Source organism: Schistocerca nitens, unplaced genomic scaffold (assembly GCF_023898315.1).
Source record: "Schistocerca nitens isolate TAMUIC-IGC-003100 unplaced genomic scaffold, iqSchNite1.1 HiC_scaffold_520, whole genome shotgun sequence".
Classification (NCBI taxonomy): Eukaryota; Metazoa; Arthropoda; class Insecta; order Orthoptera; family Acrididae; genus Schistocerca; species Schistocerca nitens.
This window is the reverse complement of record NW_026046053.1, coordinates 8,912-28,679: the sequence shown is the minus strand read 5'-3', so window position 1 is coordinate 28,679 and position 19,768 is coordinate 8,912. Positions and strand designations below refer to the sequence as shown.

Genomic DNA, 19,768 nt, shown 5'->3' with positions numbered 1-19,768 from the left:
GACGACGTCGACAACAAGACCGAGCAGGAGGCAGATATATACCGAGCGCCAAAGAGACCGACCACACACACACACACACACACACACACAAAACAACAAACACCACCCACCGGCCAAAGGGGCACCAAAAAAACCCACAAAGCCGAGCACCACACGTCGCGACCAGAGGCAACCCGCAACCGCAACGGCGCTTTCCGCACCGGGCCGGATGCACGTACGACAACACCGCTACCCGTACACAAGGCCTCCCATTGCACACAGCCGCTCTGTGTTCAACATCATCAATGGCGCGCCCGCGGCTCGTCGCGGTCGCAGCCATGACGCCGCCGCCACTTTTGCACCAACACATTCACGCACCGCAAAACAGCTCGCCGACCCACCGACACAGCACAGCCGACAAACAAAAACAACCGCGGCGGCGGCAACAAAACAAAACAAACACCTCGCACCAAGCGTCCGACAGAAAACAAACGGACAGGCACACAGGCCTCTGCTAACGACCACGACACAGCGGCACGCTGCCCCTTTCCCGCCACTCTCGATTCACAGCGCACGCGACCCCGTCGTCGACGACGACACGCGACGGGCTCGCTTCCCGCAACCTACACCTTTCCGCCACTACGCACGGCTCCACCCGACGCCCGTCGCAACGGCACTACTGCACGCACTATCACCCCCGCCGCCGCCGCCGCCGCCGCCGCCTCCTCCTCTCTCCCCCTTCCCGTACACAACAACACAGCCAAAAACACACTCACGACCCAAACATAACAACATGGCACGTGCATCGGCGCACACCCCCAACCAGTCACCGTCGACACAACCACACGCAAGGCACGGAAAAACCGGCGTCCTTCCACGTTGCCATCAAAGCAGCACAAACAACCACACAGGAGGAACCACCAACAACTGCCGGCCGGCCGGCAACCACCAAACGCACATTCCCGCTCGCCACCACACACCTCTCGGCAGCCGTTTCGCAAAGACATGACATGACATGACGCGACATCATCGCATCACGGGCGACGCACGCACACCGACCCACTTTCCCGCCCGTCTCTCTCTCTCTTTTTCTTCCGACGCCTTCGGCCGAGCACACACGTACGTGGCACAACGCCCAACACAGTCACACACAGTCGACAGGCGCACGCCCAGGCACGCAACGACGCAGCGCAGCAAAGGCGCCCGCGACACATACCTCCTCTCCCGTCTCGCCGCCGACCGCCAGCCAGCCACTCGCAATGTGCACTGGCCAACCGGACACACGTCCACCGCGCCGCCTCCGACCACCCGCCAGGGGGCGCTCACGTCCGCGACAACAGCGCGGCCCGCCGCCGGGCGGGCCCAGCCCGGCCCAGGCGGCGCGCGCTGCTCTGCACTCGGCGCGCCGCGCCACACATCCTGCTGCAGACCGGGCTCGTCTCTCTGTACGCGTCTGCGTCTGCCCGCATCTCATCTTCCTGCGCATCAACACAAACGAGGCCACGTGAGCAAACCCCCGTCACAACGCCACATCACGCACTGCCTTGTCGACCGCCTAAATAAATGCACTCACCCACCAGCCATCCGCTTCGTCCTCTTCTTGCTTACTCGTTGTTCGTCGTTGTTGCTGCTGCACCAGCACCAGCACCAGCACCGGCGGCGGCGGCGGCGGCGGCGGCGGCGGCGGCGGCGGCGGCGGCGGCGGCGGCGGCGGCAGCGGCAGCGGCAGCGCACACAGCCCCCAGCCGGCCGCATCCGAGGGGGCCCCGCCGCCAGCGTCGCCTCCTTGGGCACAGGTGCGGTGCTGTGGCCGCCCATCCAACCGCATTTGCTGGCCGTCCCAGCCGCCAGGCAGGCGTTCCCACTGCCGCGCACCGCCTCTGCTGCAGAAGACGAACAAACGAAACGTACAAACATACACGCACCCGAAGCGTGGCCACACACGGACGGGACCGACAGGCTCCAAGGCGACCAAACGATGGAAAAACAAACACAAAAACAAAAGACACGCGAGCGAGCGAGCAAGCACGCAGTCGCCTCGCCTCTGTCCTCCCGCCCCCGCCCTTCTCCCCACCACATGCCCACAAACACCACCGCCTGCCCGCATCTCCACATTCGCCCCCTCCATTTGTTCCCTTGCGTTCGTTCCTTCCTTCCTTCCATGTGTCTGCGTGCGCGGCGCCTCTCCAACATCCGCCGTCCGTCCGTCCCGTTTTCGCCGTACCACACGCCACCGTCGGCGCCGCCTCGCCTCCTCCCAGTCCACCACCGCCGCCGCCCCTGTCCGCCCCGCACACCACCATACACCGCTGCTTGTCCCGGCCGTTGCCACCAAAGGCGCCAGCCGCAAACCGCGCCAAACGCCGCAGCGCGCGTGCGTCCTTCCTTCTTGCTTGCTTCTCCGTGCCGACGCTGCCTCTATTCCCGCACCCATTCGGCCGACAAGCACTGGCGTCGACGACACAGCCGTTGGGCTCCGGCACTGCGCGTACCGGAGTTACACGCGCACCCCCCCTCGCGAACGCACGACTCATTCTCTTTGTTGTTTCTCCTCTTTCTTACGTCTTCGTTTCTTGTTTGTTTGTTTGTTTGTTTTTTTTTTTTTCCTCCCACCGCCGCATGTGACACAATGGCCTCCCTCCCCCTTTCGTTCGTTGTCGCCGCTTTGTTTCTCTTTCTCATTGGTGCACGTCCGACGCGCTCCATTTCCACCACACCACGGCCATCGGCCTCCTCAACGGGCAGGCGCAGTGTGCCATTCTCCGGCGCACAAGCACACCGCGCGGCTCGCTCTCCTCGCCCCCACGCCACGCCACGCCACGCAGCACAAATGATGCTGTCTCGCAACACGACACACGGTGCGCACACCCCCGACCACGCGGCTCTTAAAAGGCATGGCACCGGCGACATGCGCCGCCCCGGCCCGCATCCGTCGTCTCACGTTCACTGCCGGCCGCGTCTGAGGCTACAACCGCACCACAACAACGGTCCCCTCCCGGCAACACATTTGTTGCACAAACACAACCGCCGAGCGCAGCGCGAGCCACCCACACGCGCCCTCCCCGTCTTTAAAAGCCTCCGCGTCTCCTTTCTCCTTTCGCGCCCCTCCCATCTCCCGAATATGCCAGCAGCGGTGCCACTACCGCGAAACGGACACGCCTTCCGGGCCACATGCAAGGGCACGCCCACCACCAACTACTGCCATATTCGCGGACGCAGTTAGGCAACACGCAACGCACTCTCCACCTACTTTCTCTCTCTCGTCCATTCTCTTTAAAACACACGAACCAACCAACCACGGCTAACACACTTTTTCGCGACACCTTTGACTGCGTTATCTTGACCGTGACGGCAGCTATCGACCTTCCAATTCCCCACTAAACACACACACACCCCTACATACACACCCTTCGCTACACCGGACAACAACAGCGTACACAACAGGAGGGCACACGAAACGGCAGGCAAGGGCAACGCATTCTCATAGATTCCTCCTCCGAGCCATGTCGGCGAACGTTTCATCCGGGAAGGCAATGCAATTCAGCCGTCACCACGGCCGACACCTGCAGCCGCGCCGTAAACGCCTTTCAGTGCGGCTGCAATGCACGGGAACGTTCCGTTGCTATAGACAGCGCCTCTCCGTTTTTCCCTGCTTCGTTTTCCGGTGATTGCTTCTCCATTTTGTTTGTTTTATTACTTTCCGTTCCCCTCCTCCACCATTGTTTCCGTCCCCAACAGTTTTGCTCATTCCACACGTTCTGCCCAGACACGACACTCGACCGATCAAAGGTCAGCCTTTCGTCACCGTTCGCGGCGCCGACGGTGCCACAGTGCGACTGGTGTGAACACCGACACGTTGCCATGACGCCGGTGTACCGCGCCGATATTGACAGTTACTCAGAGCCGCCGGATCGGATCACATCACCGACACACCTGCCATTTCACACCGGGGGACACAGACCAACGAAACGCGTGTACGCCCATAACAACAAACAACGACCGTCGTCGTCTAGCCTCACGCTTACTGTACTCAACCGAACACACGTGCACCGTGAATGACGTGCGTGCGCACAACAGTCCAATCAATCATCAGTCAAACTGCAGAAACGGCTATCATCAAATCAAGGGCCAAATAGGTACACCACCGTGCGTGTCGCCTACCCCACCCGCCCGTACATTTCTTGGCGACTTCGTAATGGATGATAGTACGACACGTCCATTTAAAACGTCACCAACACACACACACCAACGCGCCGTACAGCAAAGGGAATAGTCGACGGCAACACAACATTTCACCCTCGCCATCATGTATGATGTGACAACAGACGGCCGTAACGGTGACATCCAACAATCAATCAATCGCGAGGACTTTCAATTGCAGTCACGTGACTAACCGGGCAGACGGAGACAAAGACATGAATCAGCGCCACAGACAGCACCAACACCTCCTATCGATCTATCTGTGTGTCGACAAACAACCACGCCAAGACTCGTGCACGCATTCCACGTCACACCGGCGGCAACCAAACCCTCGCGGCCGTACCCCAGTAACCACAACCACAACCACATTCGAGACCACACCACCACGGCACAGCAGCACCACCAGCTGCCTCGCAACCAACCAAACCGGGTAGCTATGCCGCCCCTCTCACTCACTCACTCACTCACTCACTCACACACACACAAACAATTCCGCTCTTCCCGCAAAGGCAATTTGGTGGCCCTGAAAAGGGCCGTTTTGCCGCTCTCGCAACGGAGGGAGCTTCCTTCCTTCCTTCCTTCCTTCCTTCCTTCCTTCCTTCCTTCCAAGAGCCGAAGTAACAACCTCCTCCTTACTTGGAGCTCGTGTACTTGGTCACCGCCTTCGTGCCCTCGCTCACGGCGTGCTTGGCCAGCTCGCCAGGCAGCAAGAGCCGCACAGCCGTCTGGATCTCGCGGGACGTGATGGTCGAGCGCTTGTTGTAGTGCGCCAGGCGAGACGCCTCGGCCGCAATGCGCTCGAAAATGTCGTTCACGAAGCTGTTCATGATGCTCATCGCCTTCGACGAGATGCCCGTGTCGGGGTGCACCTGCTTCAGCACCTTGTAGATGTAGATGGCATAGCTCTCCTTCCTCTTGCGCTTCTTCTTCTTGTCGCCCTTCGAAATGTTCTTCTGCGCCTTGCCGGCCTTCTTGGCGGCCTTCCCGCTAGTCTTGGGCGGCATCTCGAACGTACAACAACAGGCAGCAAGCGCTCCGCTCTAGTCAGCGTCTCCCCACACAGTGGCACCCGCCGCTACCGCAACACCGCACCTTTACCAGCTCGCCCTGTTGCGGCCGCCGACCAATGGGGCGCGCGCGCAACCGGCCGCCGCACCCGAGCCCATAAAGGGACCCCCACCCCGCCGCCGCCGGCACACGCACGCACTCCGCTGCTCGACTCGCTGCGGCTCGCACCGTTACGGTTACGTGTTTAGCGCTTACGCCACTAGCCAAACGCCATGTCCGGACGCGGAAAGGGAGGCAAAGTCAAGGGCAAGTCAAAGTCCCGCTCAAGCAGGGCTGGGCTCCAGTTCCCGGTCGGCAGAATCCACCGCCTCCTGCGCAAGGGAAACTACGCCGAGCGCGTCGGCGCCGGGGCGCCCGTCTACCTCGCCGCCGTCATGGAGTACCTCGCGGCTGAGGTGCTCGAGCTGGCCGGAAACGCGGCCCGCGACAACAAGAAGACGCGCATCATCCCGCGCCACCTGCAGCTCGCCATCCGCAACGACGAGGAGCTCAACAAGCTCTTGTCGGGCGTCACCATCGCACAGGGTGGTGTCCTGCCCAACATCCAGGCCGTCCTGCTGCCAAAGAAGACCGAGAAGAAGGCCTAAACAGGGACCGCGGCGCTGCGCTTGCGTGCTCCCTGCACGCAAACGCAAACGCGCCTTTGCCTTGCCGGCTCGCCTCACAACAATCGGCCCTTTTCAGGGCCACCACACAAACCTACGTCCAAAGCAAAGTTTCCGTCGTCCTCGCCGCACTTTACAACAACGTCCACAGCGCCGGCGCACGTCCGCCATCTTGTCCACAGCCCGTGTGGCCGAACACACACACATTTTTTCTGCACCCCTCCACGCACGCACAGTCGCGTTCCAAACAACGACAACGACATCAATACACCAATAATGTGATGTGATCATTGTTAATATGTTCATAATTAAAAGAGCGCGTAACGGCCCGACGACGGACGACACGCGGGCCGCCGCGCGCGCTCTCCAAACACACAGGCACAGGACAAACCAAACCAAACCAAACAGCTGATCCGATCGATGATCCGGCCCGCGCCACAAACAAACCACGCACACACCGGACTCAGCCGCGCCCTCCCGCATCCATCATCACACACGTCACGTCGAAACTCCAAACGGAACGCACGCACGCAAAGCAACAGAGGCGCACAACAACAACAACAACAACAACAAACACACACACACAGAGGCAGGCAGGCAACACAGACCCTTTCGCACTTTTCAATTTCCGAACAGTGTGGTGGCCCTGAAAAGGGCCGTTTTTCGTCTCTCCCACCAAGCACGGGCAACGGCACGGCCGCGGGAAGGCCACAGCACAGCACACCGGCTGCCTGCCTAACCGCCGAAACCGTACAGGGTGCGCCCCTGCCTCTTCAGGGCGTACACCACGTCCATGGCCGTCACAGTCTTGCGCTTGGCGTGCTCAGTGTACGTCACCGCGTCGCGGATCACGTTCTCCAGGAACACCTTCAGCACTCCGCGGGTCTCCTCGTAGATCAGACCAGAGATGCGCTTCACGCCGCCCCTGCGAGCCAGGCGGCGGATGGCGGGCTTCGTGATGCCCTGGATGTTGTCGCGCAACACCTTGCGGTGCCGCTTGGCGCCACCCTTGCCCAGCCCCTTTCCTCCCTTGCCGCGGCCTGTCATTCTTCCTCCTCCTCAAGCAACAAAAAAAGCACAAGCGGCAGCTCCTCACCCGGCGCTAGCGAGTCGGCTACGGTGCGCCGTGAGCGCGCGCCGCCCCCCTATATAGACTCTGGCCCGCCCTCCCCCCACCACGCGCACCGAGGGCATATAAGCGCAGCACGGGCCCGCGCGGGCCCGTTGTCAAGGCAGCACCGGACGCTTCGCTACCGCACGCACCGCTAACCGCTATGGCCCGCACAAAGCAAACGGCCCGCAAGTCCACCGGCGGAAAGGCGCCGCGCAAACAGCTCGCCACCAAGGCGGCGAGGAAGAGCGCGCCCGCCACCGGCGGCGTCAAGAAGCCCCACCGCTACAGGCCGGGCACCGTCGCCCTGCGAGAAATCAGGCGCTACCAGAAGAGCACAGAGCTGCTCATCCGCAAGCTGCCGTTCCAGCGCCTAGTGCGCGAGATCGCCCAGGACTTCAAGACCGACCTGCGCTTCCAGAGCTCCGCAGTCATGGCCCTGCAGGAGGCCAGCGAGGCCTACCTCGTCGGCCTCTTCGAAGACACCAACCTGTGCGCAATCCACGCCAAGCGCGTCACCATCATGCCCAAGGCATCCAGCTCGCGCGCCGCATCCGCGGCGAGCGCGCCTAAACCGCTTAGCCGCGGCACGGCACCGCACGCGCGCAACACAAAAAAAACGGCCCTTTTCAGGGCCACTAACATCTCTCCGTCGCGAGCAAAACTTTTGTCGGTCTTGCCGCCCAGCCTCTCTCTCTAGCCCCGTTAAAACAACCACCACAATTCCCCACCCTCCCTCCCGTACACAGCCGCTCTCGCCAACAATCACAATCGACGTCATCCCACCCCACCCCTTCAAATACACACAAACAAACAGCCGGACGACGTCACCACGGGTGGCTGGCCGCCGCCGTCTCCGAGGCGCCACCGCGCCTTCCCAATTCCCGCCGGCCACTTCCACGTCTCAACGTCCCCGTCCCCCTTTCACACAGAGAGGACACACACATAACAAACAAGACGCGCCATCCGCAAAGCAAGCAAACAAACAGAGTCTCCAGAAACATGAGAAACCAACCGTCGGCCGCCGCACAAAATACAAAACACAAAACAAAACGGCCACAACCGCTCCGCTACCGCGCGCCGCCGCCTACCGCCACCGGCCCCACAATCCAACCACCACGGCACGCACACAGTACCCACAAGGGTCATACAGAAACGCCACACAAACACCAACCAACCCCACACACACACACACACACACACACACACACCCCGGCGCATGCACGCACGGCCACCCAAACAAGACAACACAACGCGCCAAGCACGACAATCAACGCCTTCCCGACGTCCTCTGATGGCCCTGAGAAGGGCCGTTTTGGGCCGCGCGCAGCCGTGCCATCGCGCGCCACTAGACGACGCGGGGGAGGGGGGTGGGGGACGACGGGGTCAAGCGCCAGCCCTTCCCTTCCTTCCCCTTTCCTTTCTTTACTTTAACTTCACTTCTTCTTCTTGGGCGAAGCCTTCGCCTTAGACGGCGTCGTCGCCTTCTTCGGGCGCGGCGCCTTCGGCTTCTTCGTCGGAACCTTCGCGGCCTTCTTCGCCTTCGACGGCGACTTGGCCTTGGCCGGCTTGGCCGCAGCCGCCTTCTTCGCACCCGCGGGAGCCGCCGACGCCGCAGACGCCTTCTTGGCGGCGCCCGCCTTCCGACCGGTCGCCGCCTTCACGCCACCAGCCTTCTTTGCGCCGGCCGCACGGGCGCCCTTCTTCTCCTTGCTGGCCGGAGCGGCGCGCTTCTTCTTCGCACCGCCGGCACGGGCCTTGCCGCCCTCGGCCGCCCCGCCGCCGGCGCCGGCAAGCTTGAAAGAGCCGGACGCGCCCTTCCCCTTCGTCTGCACCAGCTCGCCAGCCACGACGGCCGACTTGAGGTACTTCTTGATAAAGGGCGCCAGCTTCTCCGCGTCCAGCTTGTAGTGCGCGGCAATGTACTTCTTGATCGCCTGCAGCGACGAGCCGCCGCGCTCCTTCAGACTCTTGATGGCGGCCGTCACCATCTCAGAGGTGCGCGGGTGCGCAGGCTTGGCGCGCGGCTTCTTCGCAGACGCCGCAGACTTGGCCTTCTTCGTCGTGCCGGTGGCGGCGGGTGCCGCAGCAGTCTCGTTCGTAGCCGCCTGATCTGCCATTATTTCGACGACGCGCGTACACACACGAGAGCGAGAGCGAGAGCGGCAGGCGGCAAGCACGGCGGCAGAGAATAGCCGCCGCGCCGCCAGGCCCAGCCAGTGTCGCGGGCGGGCGCGGACGGCCGAGAGAGCGGCCGCCACTCTGCGCGCCGCCGCGCCGCGCCTCCCGCGCTTGCTACCGCCCAACGTCCGACAGCCTGTGCGGACCAGCCCCAAACCTGCGCCGCAACCACCCGCGCCGTTCAAACCACCGAGGATGGGGCTACACACGGCCACACCACAGTCGCCAACCAGTCGCCACGGCAGCGCCGCAAACCACGGCCAAACTGCAGCTACCGCGCGCTACAGCCTGGCTCGGCCCGCCGAGAATCGCCGCCCCCGCCCACATGCCGCCCCCACAGCCCCAGCCGACGACCCGCCACAATGGCCAAACCTTCGGCAAAAGTGCCACACCGTCGCCGCGCCAGCCCGGCCAGCGCGGCCGCCGCCACAGCCACACAAGCGGAGGCGTGCGGCGATGCCGGCCGTGCAAACGCACCTCCGCCGCCCCATCGCCCTCCCACCGTTTCCCGATCGGCCCGCAGCCGTCGGGCCACCTCGCCCGCCAACATTCGCGCCCCTTTCTCACAAAATTGCCCGCCGCAAACAAAACGGGCGCCGCCTGCGCAACATCGGCACCGGCCAACCGAGCGCCGCCGCCCCTCGCCGCTTACGCGAGGGGGGCTGACCGCCGTCCGCAACTACAGACACACCGAATCTGCCTCCAAGCACACACGACAGCCGACCTCCTACATTTATACGCCGCAAGCCACCCAACGGTGTGTGGCGGAGGGCACTTTTTACGTTACGTGCCACTGTCGTCATTGCCTCCCTTTGCCGTTCCAGTCGCGTATGGTTCGCGGGAACAACGACTGTCTGAAAGCCTCCGTGCGCGCTCGAATCTCTCTACTTTTACTACATTCGGGATCTCCTCGGGAGGTATATACGTACGGGGAAGCAATATATTCGATACCTCATCCGGAAACGCACCCTCTCGAAAACCTGGCGAGCAAGCTACACCGCGATGCAGAGAGCGCCTCCCTTGCAGAGTCTGCCACTTAACTATCACGGTTACCACATAACCCTGTGACGAAACGTTGGACCTTTCTCTATCTCCTCCGTCAACCCGACCTGCTACGCATCCCACACTGGTGGGCAACACTCACGTATGGGTCGGTCGAACGCGTGTTTTTGTAAGCCACCTCCTTTGTTGATGGACTACATTTTTGCTAAGCATTCTCCCAGTGCATCTCAACCTGGTACCCGCCTTACCAACAATTACTTTTATCTGATCATCATTCCACTTCCAAATCATTCCGCACGCATACTCCCAGATACATATTTTACAGACGTCACAGCTACCAGTGTTTGTCCCGCTATCATATAATCAATCATACAATAAACGATCCTTCTTTCTGTATATTCGCAATACATCACATTTGTCTATGTTAAGGGGACAGTTGCCACTCCCTGCACCGGGTGCCTATCCGCTGCCGATCGTCCTGCAACCTCTCTGTATACTACATACAGCACATCATCCGCGAAACGACGCATGGAACGTCCGGCACTATCTACTAGCTCATTTATATGATATGAATTGTGAAAAGCAATGGTCCCATAACACTCCCCCGTGGCACGCCAGGGGTTACTTTAACGTCTGTAGACGTCTGTCTCTCCATTGATAACAACATGCTGTGTTCCGTCTGCTAACATCTCGTCAATCCAGCCACACAGTTGGTCTGATATTCTGTAGACTCTTACGTCGTTTATCAGGCGACGGTGCGGAGCTGTATCGAACGCCTTCCGGACGTCAACGACAATGGCATCCACCTGGGAGCCTGTATCTCATATTTTCTGGGTCTCATGCGCAAATAAAGCGAGCTGGGGGTCTCACACACGATCGCTGTTTCCGGAATCCAACATGGATTCCTACATAGTAGACTCTGGAGTTTCCACAAACGACATGATACTCGAGCAAACAACATGTTCTACAACACATCGACGTCAGAGATATGGGTCTATGGTTTTTGCGCATCTGCTCGACGACTGGGACTACCTGTGCTCTTTTCCAATCATTTGGAACCCTCCCTTCCTCTCCAGAGACTTGCGGTACACGGCTGTTAGAAGGGGGGCAGGTTGTTTCGCGTACCCTGTGTAGGAATCGCGAATTGGTAATCCCGTCGGGTCCGGCGGACTTTCCCATTCCTCCTTGGACACTTATTTCGATGTCAGCCGGTTTCTCGTTCGTGCGAGCATTTAGAGACGGAACTGCAGTGCGGTCCGTCCTCTGTGAAACAGCTTTGGAAACAGGTGTTTAGGTATTTCACAGCTTTACGCGTGTCATCCTCTGTTTCAATGCCATCACCATGCCGGAGTGTCTGGATATGCTGTTTCGAGCCACTTACTGATTCAACGCAAGACCGGAACGTCCTAGCATTTTCTGTCAACGTCGGTACATAGGGTTTGTTCTACTTTCGAATTCACTGAACGCTTCACGCATAGCCCTCCTTACGCTCACACTTTGGACATCGTTTAGCTTCTGTTTGTCTCGGAGGTTTTGGCTGCGTTTAAACTTTGGGTGAAGCTCTCTTTGCTTTCGCAACAGTTTCCTAACGTTGTTGTTGTAGTATACCACGGTGGGTTTTTTTTCCCATCCCTCACAGTTCGACACTCGGCACGTACCTGTCTAAAAACGCATTTTTACCATTGCCTTGCACTTTCTCCATGAACACTCAACATTGTCAGTGTCGGAACAGGCATTTGCCTTTTCATCTGTCGGGTCGTCTGCAAATCTGCCTTCTATTACTCTTGCTAGCCAAAACAGATAGATACACCGTCCTCCCTGCAACGGCCTTATGATCACTGCGTCCCTGTTCTGCACATACAGAGTCGAAACACGTTCGGGTCTGTTTGTCATCCGTAGGTCCACGATGTTATCTCCACGAGTCGGTTCTCTGTTCATTTTGCTCGAGGTGATTTTCGGACAGTGCACTCAGTATAATGTCACTCGATGCTCTCTGTCCCCCTACCACCCGTCCTGAACATCATCTGAGTGTCCCAGTCTATATCGGGTAAATTGAAATCTCCACCTAAGACCCTAACATGCTGAGGAAAATGTATGTGAAATGTGTTTCCAAAATCCGTCTCTCCGTTGTTCTGCCACTAATGCTGCTGCGTCGGGAGGTCGGTCAAAGGAGCCAATTATTATTAAACCTAGCTCGGTTGTTGGGTGTAACCTCCACCCACAATATTTCACAGGAACCATCCACCTCTACTTCACTACAGGATCAAAACTACTACTCAAACAGCGACGAACACACCACCACCGGTTGCATGCAATCGAGCCTTTCTAAAACACCGTCTGTACCTTTGTGACAATTTCGGCAGAATTTATCCCTGGCGTCAGCCAGCTTTCTGTACCTTATCACGATTGCAGAGCTTCGGTGCTTTCTCTGTCAGCGCTTGCGGTTCCGGTACTGTACCAACGCAGCTTCGACAGTTGACAATTAACAAACGATACCGATTGCTGCTTGGTCCCCGCACCCGTTGAGGCTGCTGTTGCCCCCTTTCTGTACTTGCCCAAGGCCATCTAACCTAACAAAACCGCCCAGCCCACGCCACACAACCCCTGCTACCCGTGTAGCCGCTTGTTGCGTGTAGTGCTCTCCACCTAAGACTATAACATGCCTTCGACATTCGCAGTGTACAACACCTTAGGTTAGGGTTGGCGTCGCTTGGGTTAGGTTAGGTTACGTTAGGTGGACGTGGGTTAGGTTAAGGGTTAAAGTTAGGTTAGGCGTCAAAGTTAGGTTAAGCGTTCGGACGTGAGGCGTCAGGTGGCCGCACCTACCTTACGGCCGGACATCTTAGGTTAGGCTAAGGGCGCCGAGGTCACGTTACGTTCACCTTCGGGCGCCACACGTAGCTGTCACAGGTAGGTAGTAGTTCGGTCGGTCGGTCGTCGGCAAGCCGCAAAAAACTACAGACGACGTCGACAACAAGACCGAGCAGGAGGCAGATATATACCGAGCGCCAAAGAGACCGACCACACACACACACACACACACACACACAAAACAACAAACACCACCCACCGGCCAAAGGGGCACCAAAAAAACCCACAAAGCCGAGCACCACACGTCGCGACCAGAGGCAACCCGCAACCGCAACGGCGCTTTCCGCACCGGGCCGGATGCACGTACGACAACACCGCTACCCGTACACAAGGCCTCCCATTGCACACAGCCGCTCTGTGTTCAACATCATCAATGGCGCGCCCGCGGCTCGTCGCGGTCGCAGCCATGACGCCGCCGCCACTTTTGCACCAACACATTCACGCACCGCAAAACAGCTCGCCGACCCACCGACACAGCACAGCCGACAAACAAAAACAACCGCGGCGGCGGCAACAAAACAAAACAAACACCTCGCACCAAGCGTCCGACAGAAAACAAACGGACAGGCACACAGGCCTCTGCTAACGACCACGACACAGCGGCACGCTGCCCCTTTCCCGCCACTCTCGATTCACAGCGCACGCGACCCCGTCGTCGACGACGACACGCGACGGGCTCGCTTCCCGCAACCTACACCTTTCCGCCACTACGCACGGCTCCACCCGACGCCCGTCGCAACGGCACTACTGCACGCACTATCACCCCCGCCGCCGCCGCCGCCGCCGCCGCCTCCTCCTCTCTCCCCCTTCCCGTACACAACAACACAGCCAAAAACACACTCACGACCCAAACATAACAACATGGCACGTGCATCGGCGCACACCCCCAACCAGTCACCGTCGACACAACCACACGCAAGGCACGGAAAAACCGGCGTCCTTCCACGTTGCCATCAAAGCAGCACAAACAACCACACAGGAGGAACCACCAACAACTGCCGGCCGGCCGGCAACCACCAAACGCACATTCCCGCTCGCCACCACACACCTCTCGGCAGCCGTTTCGCAAAGACATGACATGACATGACGCGACATCATCGCATCACGGGCGACGCACGCACACCGACCCACTTTCCCGCCCGTCTCTCTCTCTCTTTTTCTTCCGACGCCTTCGGCCGAGCACACACGTACGTGGCACAACGCCCAACACAGTCACACACAGTCGACAGGCGCACGCCCAGGCACGCAACGACGCAGCGCAGCAAAGGCGCCCGCGACACATACCTCCTCTCCCGTCTCGCCGCCGACCGCCAGCCAGCCACTCGCAATGTGCACTGGCCAACCGGACACACGTCCACCGCGCCGCCTCCGACCACCCGCCAGGGGGCGCTCACGTCCGCGACAACAGCGCGGCCCGCCGCCGGGCGGGCCCAGCCCGGCCCAGGCGGCGCGCGCTGCTCTGCACTCGGCGCGCCGCGCCACACATCCTGCTGCAGACCGGGCTCGTCTCTCTGTACGCGTCTGCGTCTGCCCGCATCTCATCTTCCTGCGCATCAACACAAACGAGGCCACGTGAGCAAACCCCCGTCACAACGCCACATCACGCACTGCCTTGTCGACCGCCTAAATAAATGCACTCACCCACCAGCCATCCGCTTCGTCCTCTTCTTGCTTACTCGTTGTTCGTCGTTGTTGCTGCTGCACCAGCACCAGCACCAGCACCGGCGGCGGCGGCGGCGGCGGCGGCGGCGGCGGCGGCGGCGGCGGCGGCGGCGGCGGCGGCGGCAGCGGCAGCGGCAGCGCACACAGCCCCCAGCCGGCCGCATCCGAGGGGGCCCCGCCGCCAGCGTCGCCTCCTTGGGCACAGGTGCGGTGCTGTGGCCGCCCATCCAACCGCATTTGCTGGCCGTCCCAGCCGCCAGGCAGGCGTTCCCACTGCCGCGCACCGCCTCTGCTGCAGAAGACGAACAAACGAAACGTACAAACATACACGCACCCGAAGCGTGGCCACACACGGACGGGACCGACAGGCTCCAAGGCGACCAAACGATGGAAAAACAAACACAAAAACAAAAGACACGCGAGCGAGCGAGCAAGCACGCAGTCGCCTCGCCTCTGTCCTCCCGCCCCCGCCCTTCTCCCCACCACATGCCCACAAACACCACCGCCTGCCCGCATCTCCACATTCGCCCCCTCCATTTGTTCCCTTGCGTTCGTTCCTTCCTTCCTTCCATGTGTCTGCGTGCGCGGCGCCTCTCCAACATCCGCCGTCCGTCCGTCCCGTTTTCGCCGTACCACACGCCACCGTCGGCGCCGCCTCGCCTCCTCCCAGTCCACCACCGCCGCCGCCCCTGTCCGCCCCGCACACCACCATACACCGCTGCTTGTCCCGGCCGTTGCCACCAAAGGCGCCAGCCGCAAACCGCGCCAAACGCCGCAGCGCGCGTGCGTCCTTCCTTCTTGCTTGCTTCTCCGTGCCGACGCTGCCTCTATTCCCGCACCCATTCGGCCGACAAGCACTGGCGTCGACGACACAGCCGTTGGGCTCCGGCACTGCGCGTACCGGAGTTACACGCGCACCCCCCCTCGCGAACGCACGACTCATTCTCTTTGTTGTTTCTCCTCTTTCTTACGTCTTCGTTTCTTGTTTGTTTGTTTGTTTGTTTTTTTTTTTTTCCTCCCACCGCCGCATGTGACACAATGGCCTCCCTCCCCCTTTCGTTCGTTGTCGCCGCTTTGTTTCTCTTTCTCATTGGTGCACGTCCGACGCGCTCCATTTCCACCACACCACGGCCATCGGCCTCCTCAACGGGCAGGCGCAGTGTGCCATTCTCCGGCGCACAAGCACACCGCGCGGCTCGCTCTCCTCGCCCCCACGCCACGCCACGCCACGCAGCACAAATGATGCTGTCTCGCAACACGACACACGGTGCGCACACCCCCGACCACGCGGCTCTTAAAAGGCATGGCACCGGCGACATGCGCCGCCCCGGCCCGCATCCGTCGTCTCACGTTCACTGCCGGCCGCGTCTGAGGCTACAACCGCACCACAACAACGGTCCCCTCCCGGCAACACATTTGTTGCACAAACACAACCGCCGAGCGCAGCGCGAGCCACCCACACGCGCCCTCCCCGTCTTTAAAAGCCTCCGCGTCTCCTTTCTCCTTTCGCGCCCCTCCCATCTCCCGAATATGCCAGCAGCGGTGCCACTACCGCGAAACGGACACGCCTTCCGGGCCACATGCAAGGGCACGCCCACCACCAACTACTGCCATATTCGCGGACGCAGTTAGGCAACACGCAACGCACTCTCCACCTACTTTCTCTCTCTCGTCCATTCTCTTTAAAACACACGAACCAACCAACCACGGCTAACACACTTTTTCGCGACACCTTTGACTGCGTTATCTTGACCGTGACGGCAGCTATCGACCTTCCAATTCCCCACTAAACACACACACACCCCTACATACACACCCTTCGCTACACCGGACAACAACAGCGTACACAACAGGAGGGCACACGAAACGGCAGGCAAGGGCAACGCATTCTCATAGATTCCTCCTCCGAGCCATGTCGGCGAACGTTTCATCCGGGAAGGCAATGCAATTCAGCCGTCACCACGGCCGACACCTGCAGCCGCGCCGTAAACGCCTTTCAGTGCGGCTGCAATGCACGGGAACGTTCCGTTGCTATAGACAGCGCCTCTCCGTTTTTCCCTGCTTCGTTTTCCGGTGATTGCTTCTCCATTTTGTTTGTTTTATTACTTTCCGTTCCCCTCCTCCACCATTGTTTCCGTCCCCAACAGTTTTGCTCATTCCACACGTTCTGCCCAGACACGACACTCGACCGATCAAAGGTCAGCCTTTCGTCACCGTTCGCGGCGCCGACGGTGCCACAGTGCGACTGGTGTGAACACCGACACGTTGCCATGACGCCGGTGTACCGCGCCGATATTGACAGTTACTCAGAGCCGCCGGATCGGATCACATCACCGACACACCTGCCATTTCACACCGGGGGACACAGACCAACGAAACGCGTGTACGCCCATAACAACAAACAACGACCGTCGTCGTCTAGCCTCACGCTTACTGTACTCAACCGAACACACGTGCACCGTGAATGACGTGCGTGCGCACAACAGTCCAATCAATCATCAGTCAAACTGCAGAAACGGCTATCATCAAATCAAGGGCCAAATAGGTACACCACCGTGCGTGTCGCCTACCCCACCCGCCCGTACATTTCTTGGCGACTTCGTAATGGATGATAGTACGACACGTCCATTTAAAACGTCACCAACACACACACACCAACGCGCCGTACAGCAAAGGGAATAGTCGACGGCAACACAACATTTCACCCTCGCCATCATGTATGATGTGACAACAGACGGCCGTAACGGTGACATCCAACAATCAATCAATCGCGAGGACTTTCAATTGCAGTCACGTGACTAACCGGGCAGACGGAGACAAAGACATGAATCAGCGCCACAGACAGCACCAACACCTCCTATCGATCTATCTGTGTGTCGACAAACAACCACGCCAAGACTCGTGCACGCATTCCACGTCACACCGGCGGCAACCAAACCCTCGCGGCCGTACCCCAGTAACCACAACCACAACCACATTCGAGACCACACCACCACGGCACAGCAGCACCACCAGCTGCCTCGCAACCAACCAAACCGGGTAGCTATGCCGCCCCTCTCACTCACTCACTCACTCACTCACTCACTCACACACACACAAACAATTCCGCTCTTCCCGCAAAGGCAATTTGGTGGCCCTGAAAAGGGCCGTTTTGCCGCTCTCGCAACGGAGGGAGCTTCCTTCCTTCCTTCCTTCCTTCCTTCCTTCCTTCCTTCCTTCCAAGAGCCGAAGTAACAACCTCCTCCTTACTTGGAGCTCGTGTACTTGGTCACCGCCTTCGTGCCCTCGCTCACGGCGTGCTTGGCCAGCTCGCCAGGCAGCAAGAGCCGCACAGCCGTCTGGATCTCGCGGGACGTGATGGTCGAGCGCTTGTTGTAGTGCGCCAGGCGAGACGCCTCGGCCGCAATGCGCTCGAAAATGTCGTTCACGAAGCTGTTCATGATGCTCATCGCCTTCGACGAGATGCCCGTGTCGGGGTGCACCTGCTTCAGCACCTTGTAGATGTAGATGGCATAGCTCTCCTTCCTCTTGCGCTTCTTCTTCTTGTCGCCCTTCGAAATGTTCTTCTGCGCCTTGCCGGCCTTCTTGGCGGCCTTCCCGCTAGTCTTGGGCGGCATCTCGAACGTACAACAACAGGCAGCAAGCGCTCCGCTCTAGTCAGCGTCTCCCCACACAGTGGCACCCGCCGCTACCGCAACACCGCACCTTTACCAGCTCGCCCTGTTGCGGCCGCCGACCAATGGGGCGCGCGCGCAACCGGCCGCCGCACCCGAGCCCATAAAGGGACCCCCACCCCGCCGCCGCCGGCACACGCACGCACTCCGCTGCTCGACTCGCTGCGGCTCGCACCGTTACGGTTACGTGTTTAGCGCTTACGCCACTAGCCAAACGCCATGTCCGGACGCGGAAAGGGAGGCAAAGTCAAGGGCAAGTCAAAGTCCCGCTCAAGCAGGGCTGGGCTCCAGTTCCCGGTCGGCAGAATCCACCGCCTCCTGCGCAAGGGAAACTACGCCGAGCGCGTCGGCGCCGGGGCGCCCGTCTACCTCGCCGCCGTCATGGAGTACCTCGCGGCTGAGGTGCTCGAGCTGGCCGGAAACGCGGCCCGCGACAACAAGAAGACGCGCATCATCCCGCGCCACCTGCAGCTCGCCATCCGCAACGACGAGGAGCTCAACAAGCTCTTGTCGGGCGTCACCATCGCACAGGGTGGTGTCCTGCCCAACATCCAGGCCGTCCTGCTGCCAAAGAAGACCGAGAAGAAGGCCTAAACAGGGACCGCGGCGCTGCGCTTGCGTGCTCCCTGCACGCAAACGCAAACGCGCCTTTGCCTTGCCGGCTCGCCTCACAACAATCGGCCCTTTTCAGGGCCACCACACAAACCTACGTCCAAAGCAAAGTTTCCGTCGTCCTCGCCGCACTTTACAACAACGTCCACAGCGCCGGCGCACGTCCGCCATCTTGTCCACAGCCCGTGTGGCCGAACACACACACATTTTTTCTGCACCCCTCCACGCACGCACAGTCGCGTTCCAAACAACGACAACGACATCAATACACCAATAATGTGATGTGATCATTGTTAATATGTTCATAATTAAAAGAGCGCGTAACGGCCCGACGACGGACGACACGCGGGCCGCCGCGCGCGCTCTCCAAACACACAGGCACAGGACAAACCAAACCAAACCAAACAGCTGATCCGATCGATGATCCGGCCCGCGCCACAAACAAACCACGCACACACCGGACTCAGCCGCGCCCTCCCGCATCCATCATCACACACGTCACGTCGAAACTCCAAACGGAACGCACGCACGCAAAGCAACAGAGGCGCACAACAACAACAACAACAACAACAAACACACACACACAGAGGCAGGCAGGCAACACAGACCCTTTCGCACTTTTCAATTTCCGAACAGTGTGGTGGCCCTGAAAAGGGCCGTTTTTCGTCTCTCCCACCAAGCACGGGCAACGGCACGGCCGCGGGAAGGCCACAGCACAGCACACCGGCTGCCTGCCTAACCGCCGAAACCGTACAGGGTGCGCCCCTGCCTCTTCAGGGCGTACACCACGTCCATGGCCGTCA

The 19,768-nt window shown here is 60.1% G+C and overlaps 2 protein-coding genes across 2 annotated transcripts; both read left to right on the top strand.

Annotated features, from left to right (window-relative positions):
- The first annotated feature begins 208 nt into the window (after positions 1–208).
- LOC126232549 (uncharacterized) lies at positions 209–988 on the top strand. Its single transcript, XM_049942791.1, has one exon. It carries the CDS (start codon positions 209–211, stop codon positions 986–988), a length of 780 nt encoding a protein of 259 aa, XP_049798748.1.
- A 12,326-nt stretch (positions 989–13,314) lies between these two features.
- LOC126232548 (uncharacterized) lies at positions 13,315–14,094 on the top strand. The gene has a single exon (XM_049942790.1). It carries the CDS (start codon positions 13,315–13,317, stop codon positions 14,092–14,094), a length of 780 nt encoding a protein of 259 aa, XP_049798747.1.
- The last annotated feature ends 5,674 nt before the right edge of the window (positions 14,095–19,768 follow it).

What these genes read in the sequence shown, in the direction of transcription:
- LOC126232549 (XM_049942791.1), top strand. Translation starts at nt 209, where the DNA reads ATGCACGTACGACAACACCGCTACCCGTACACAAGGCCTCCCATTGCA.
- LOC126232548 (XM_049942790.1), top strand. Translation starts at nt 13,315, where the DNA reads ATGCACGTACGACAACACCGCTACCCGTACACAAGGCCTCCCATTGCA.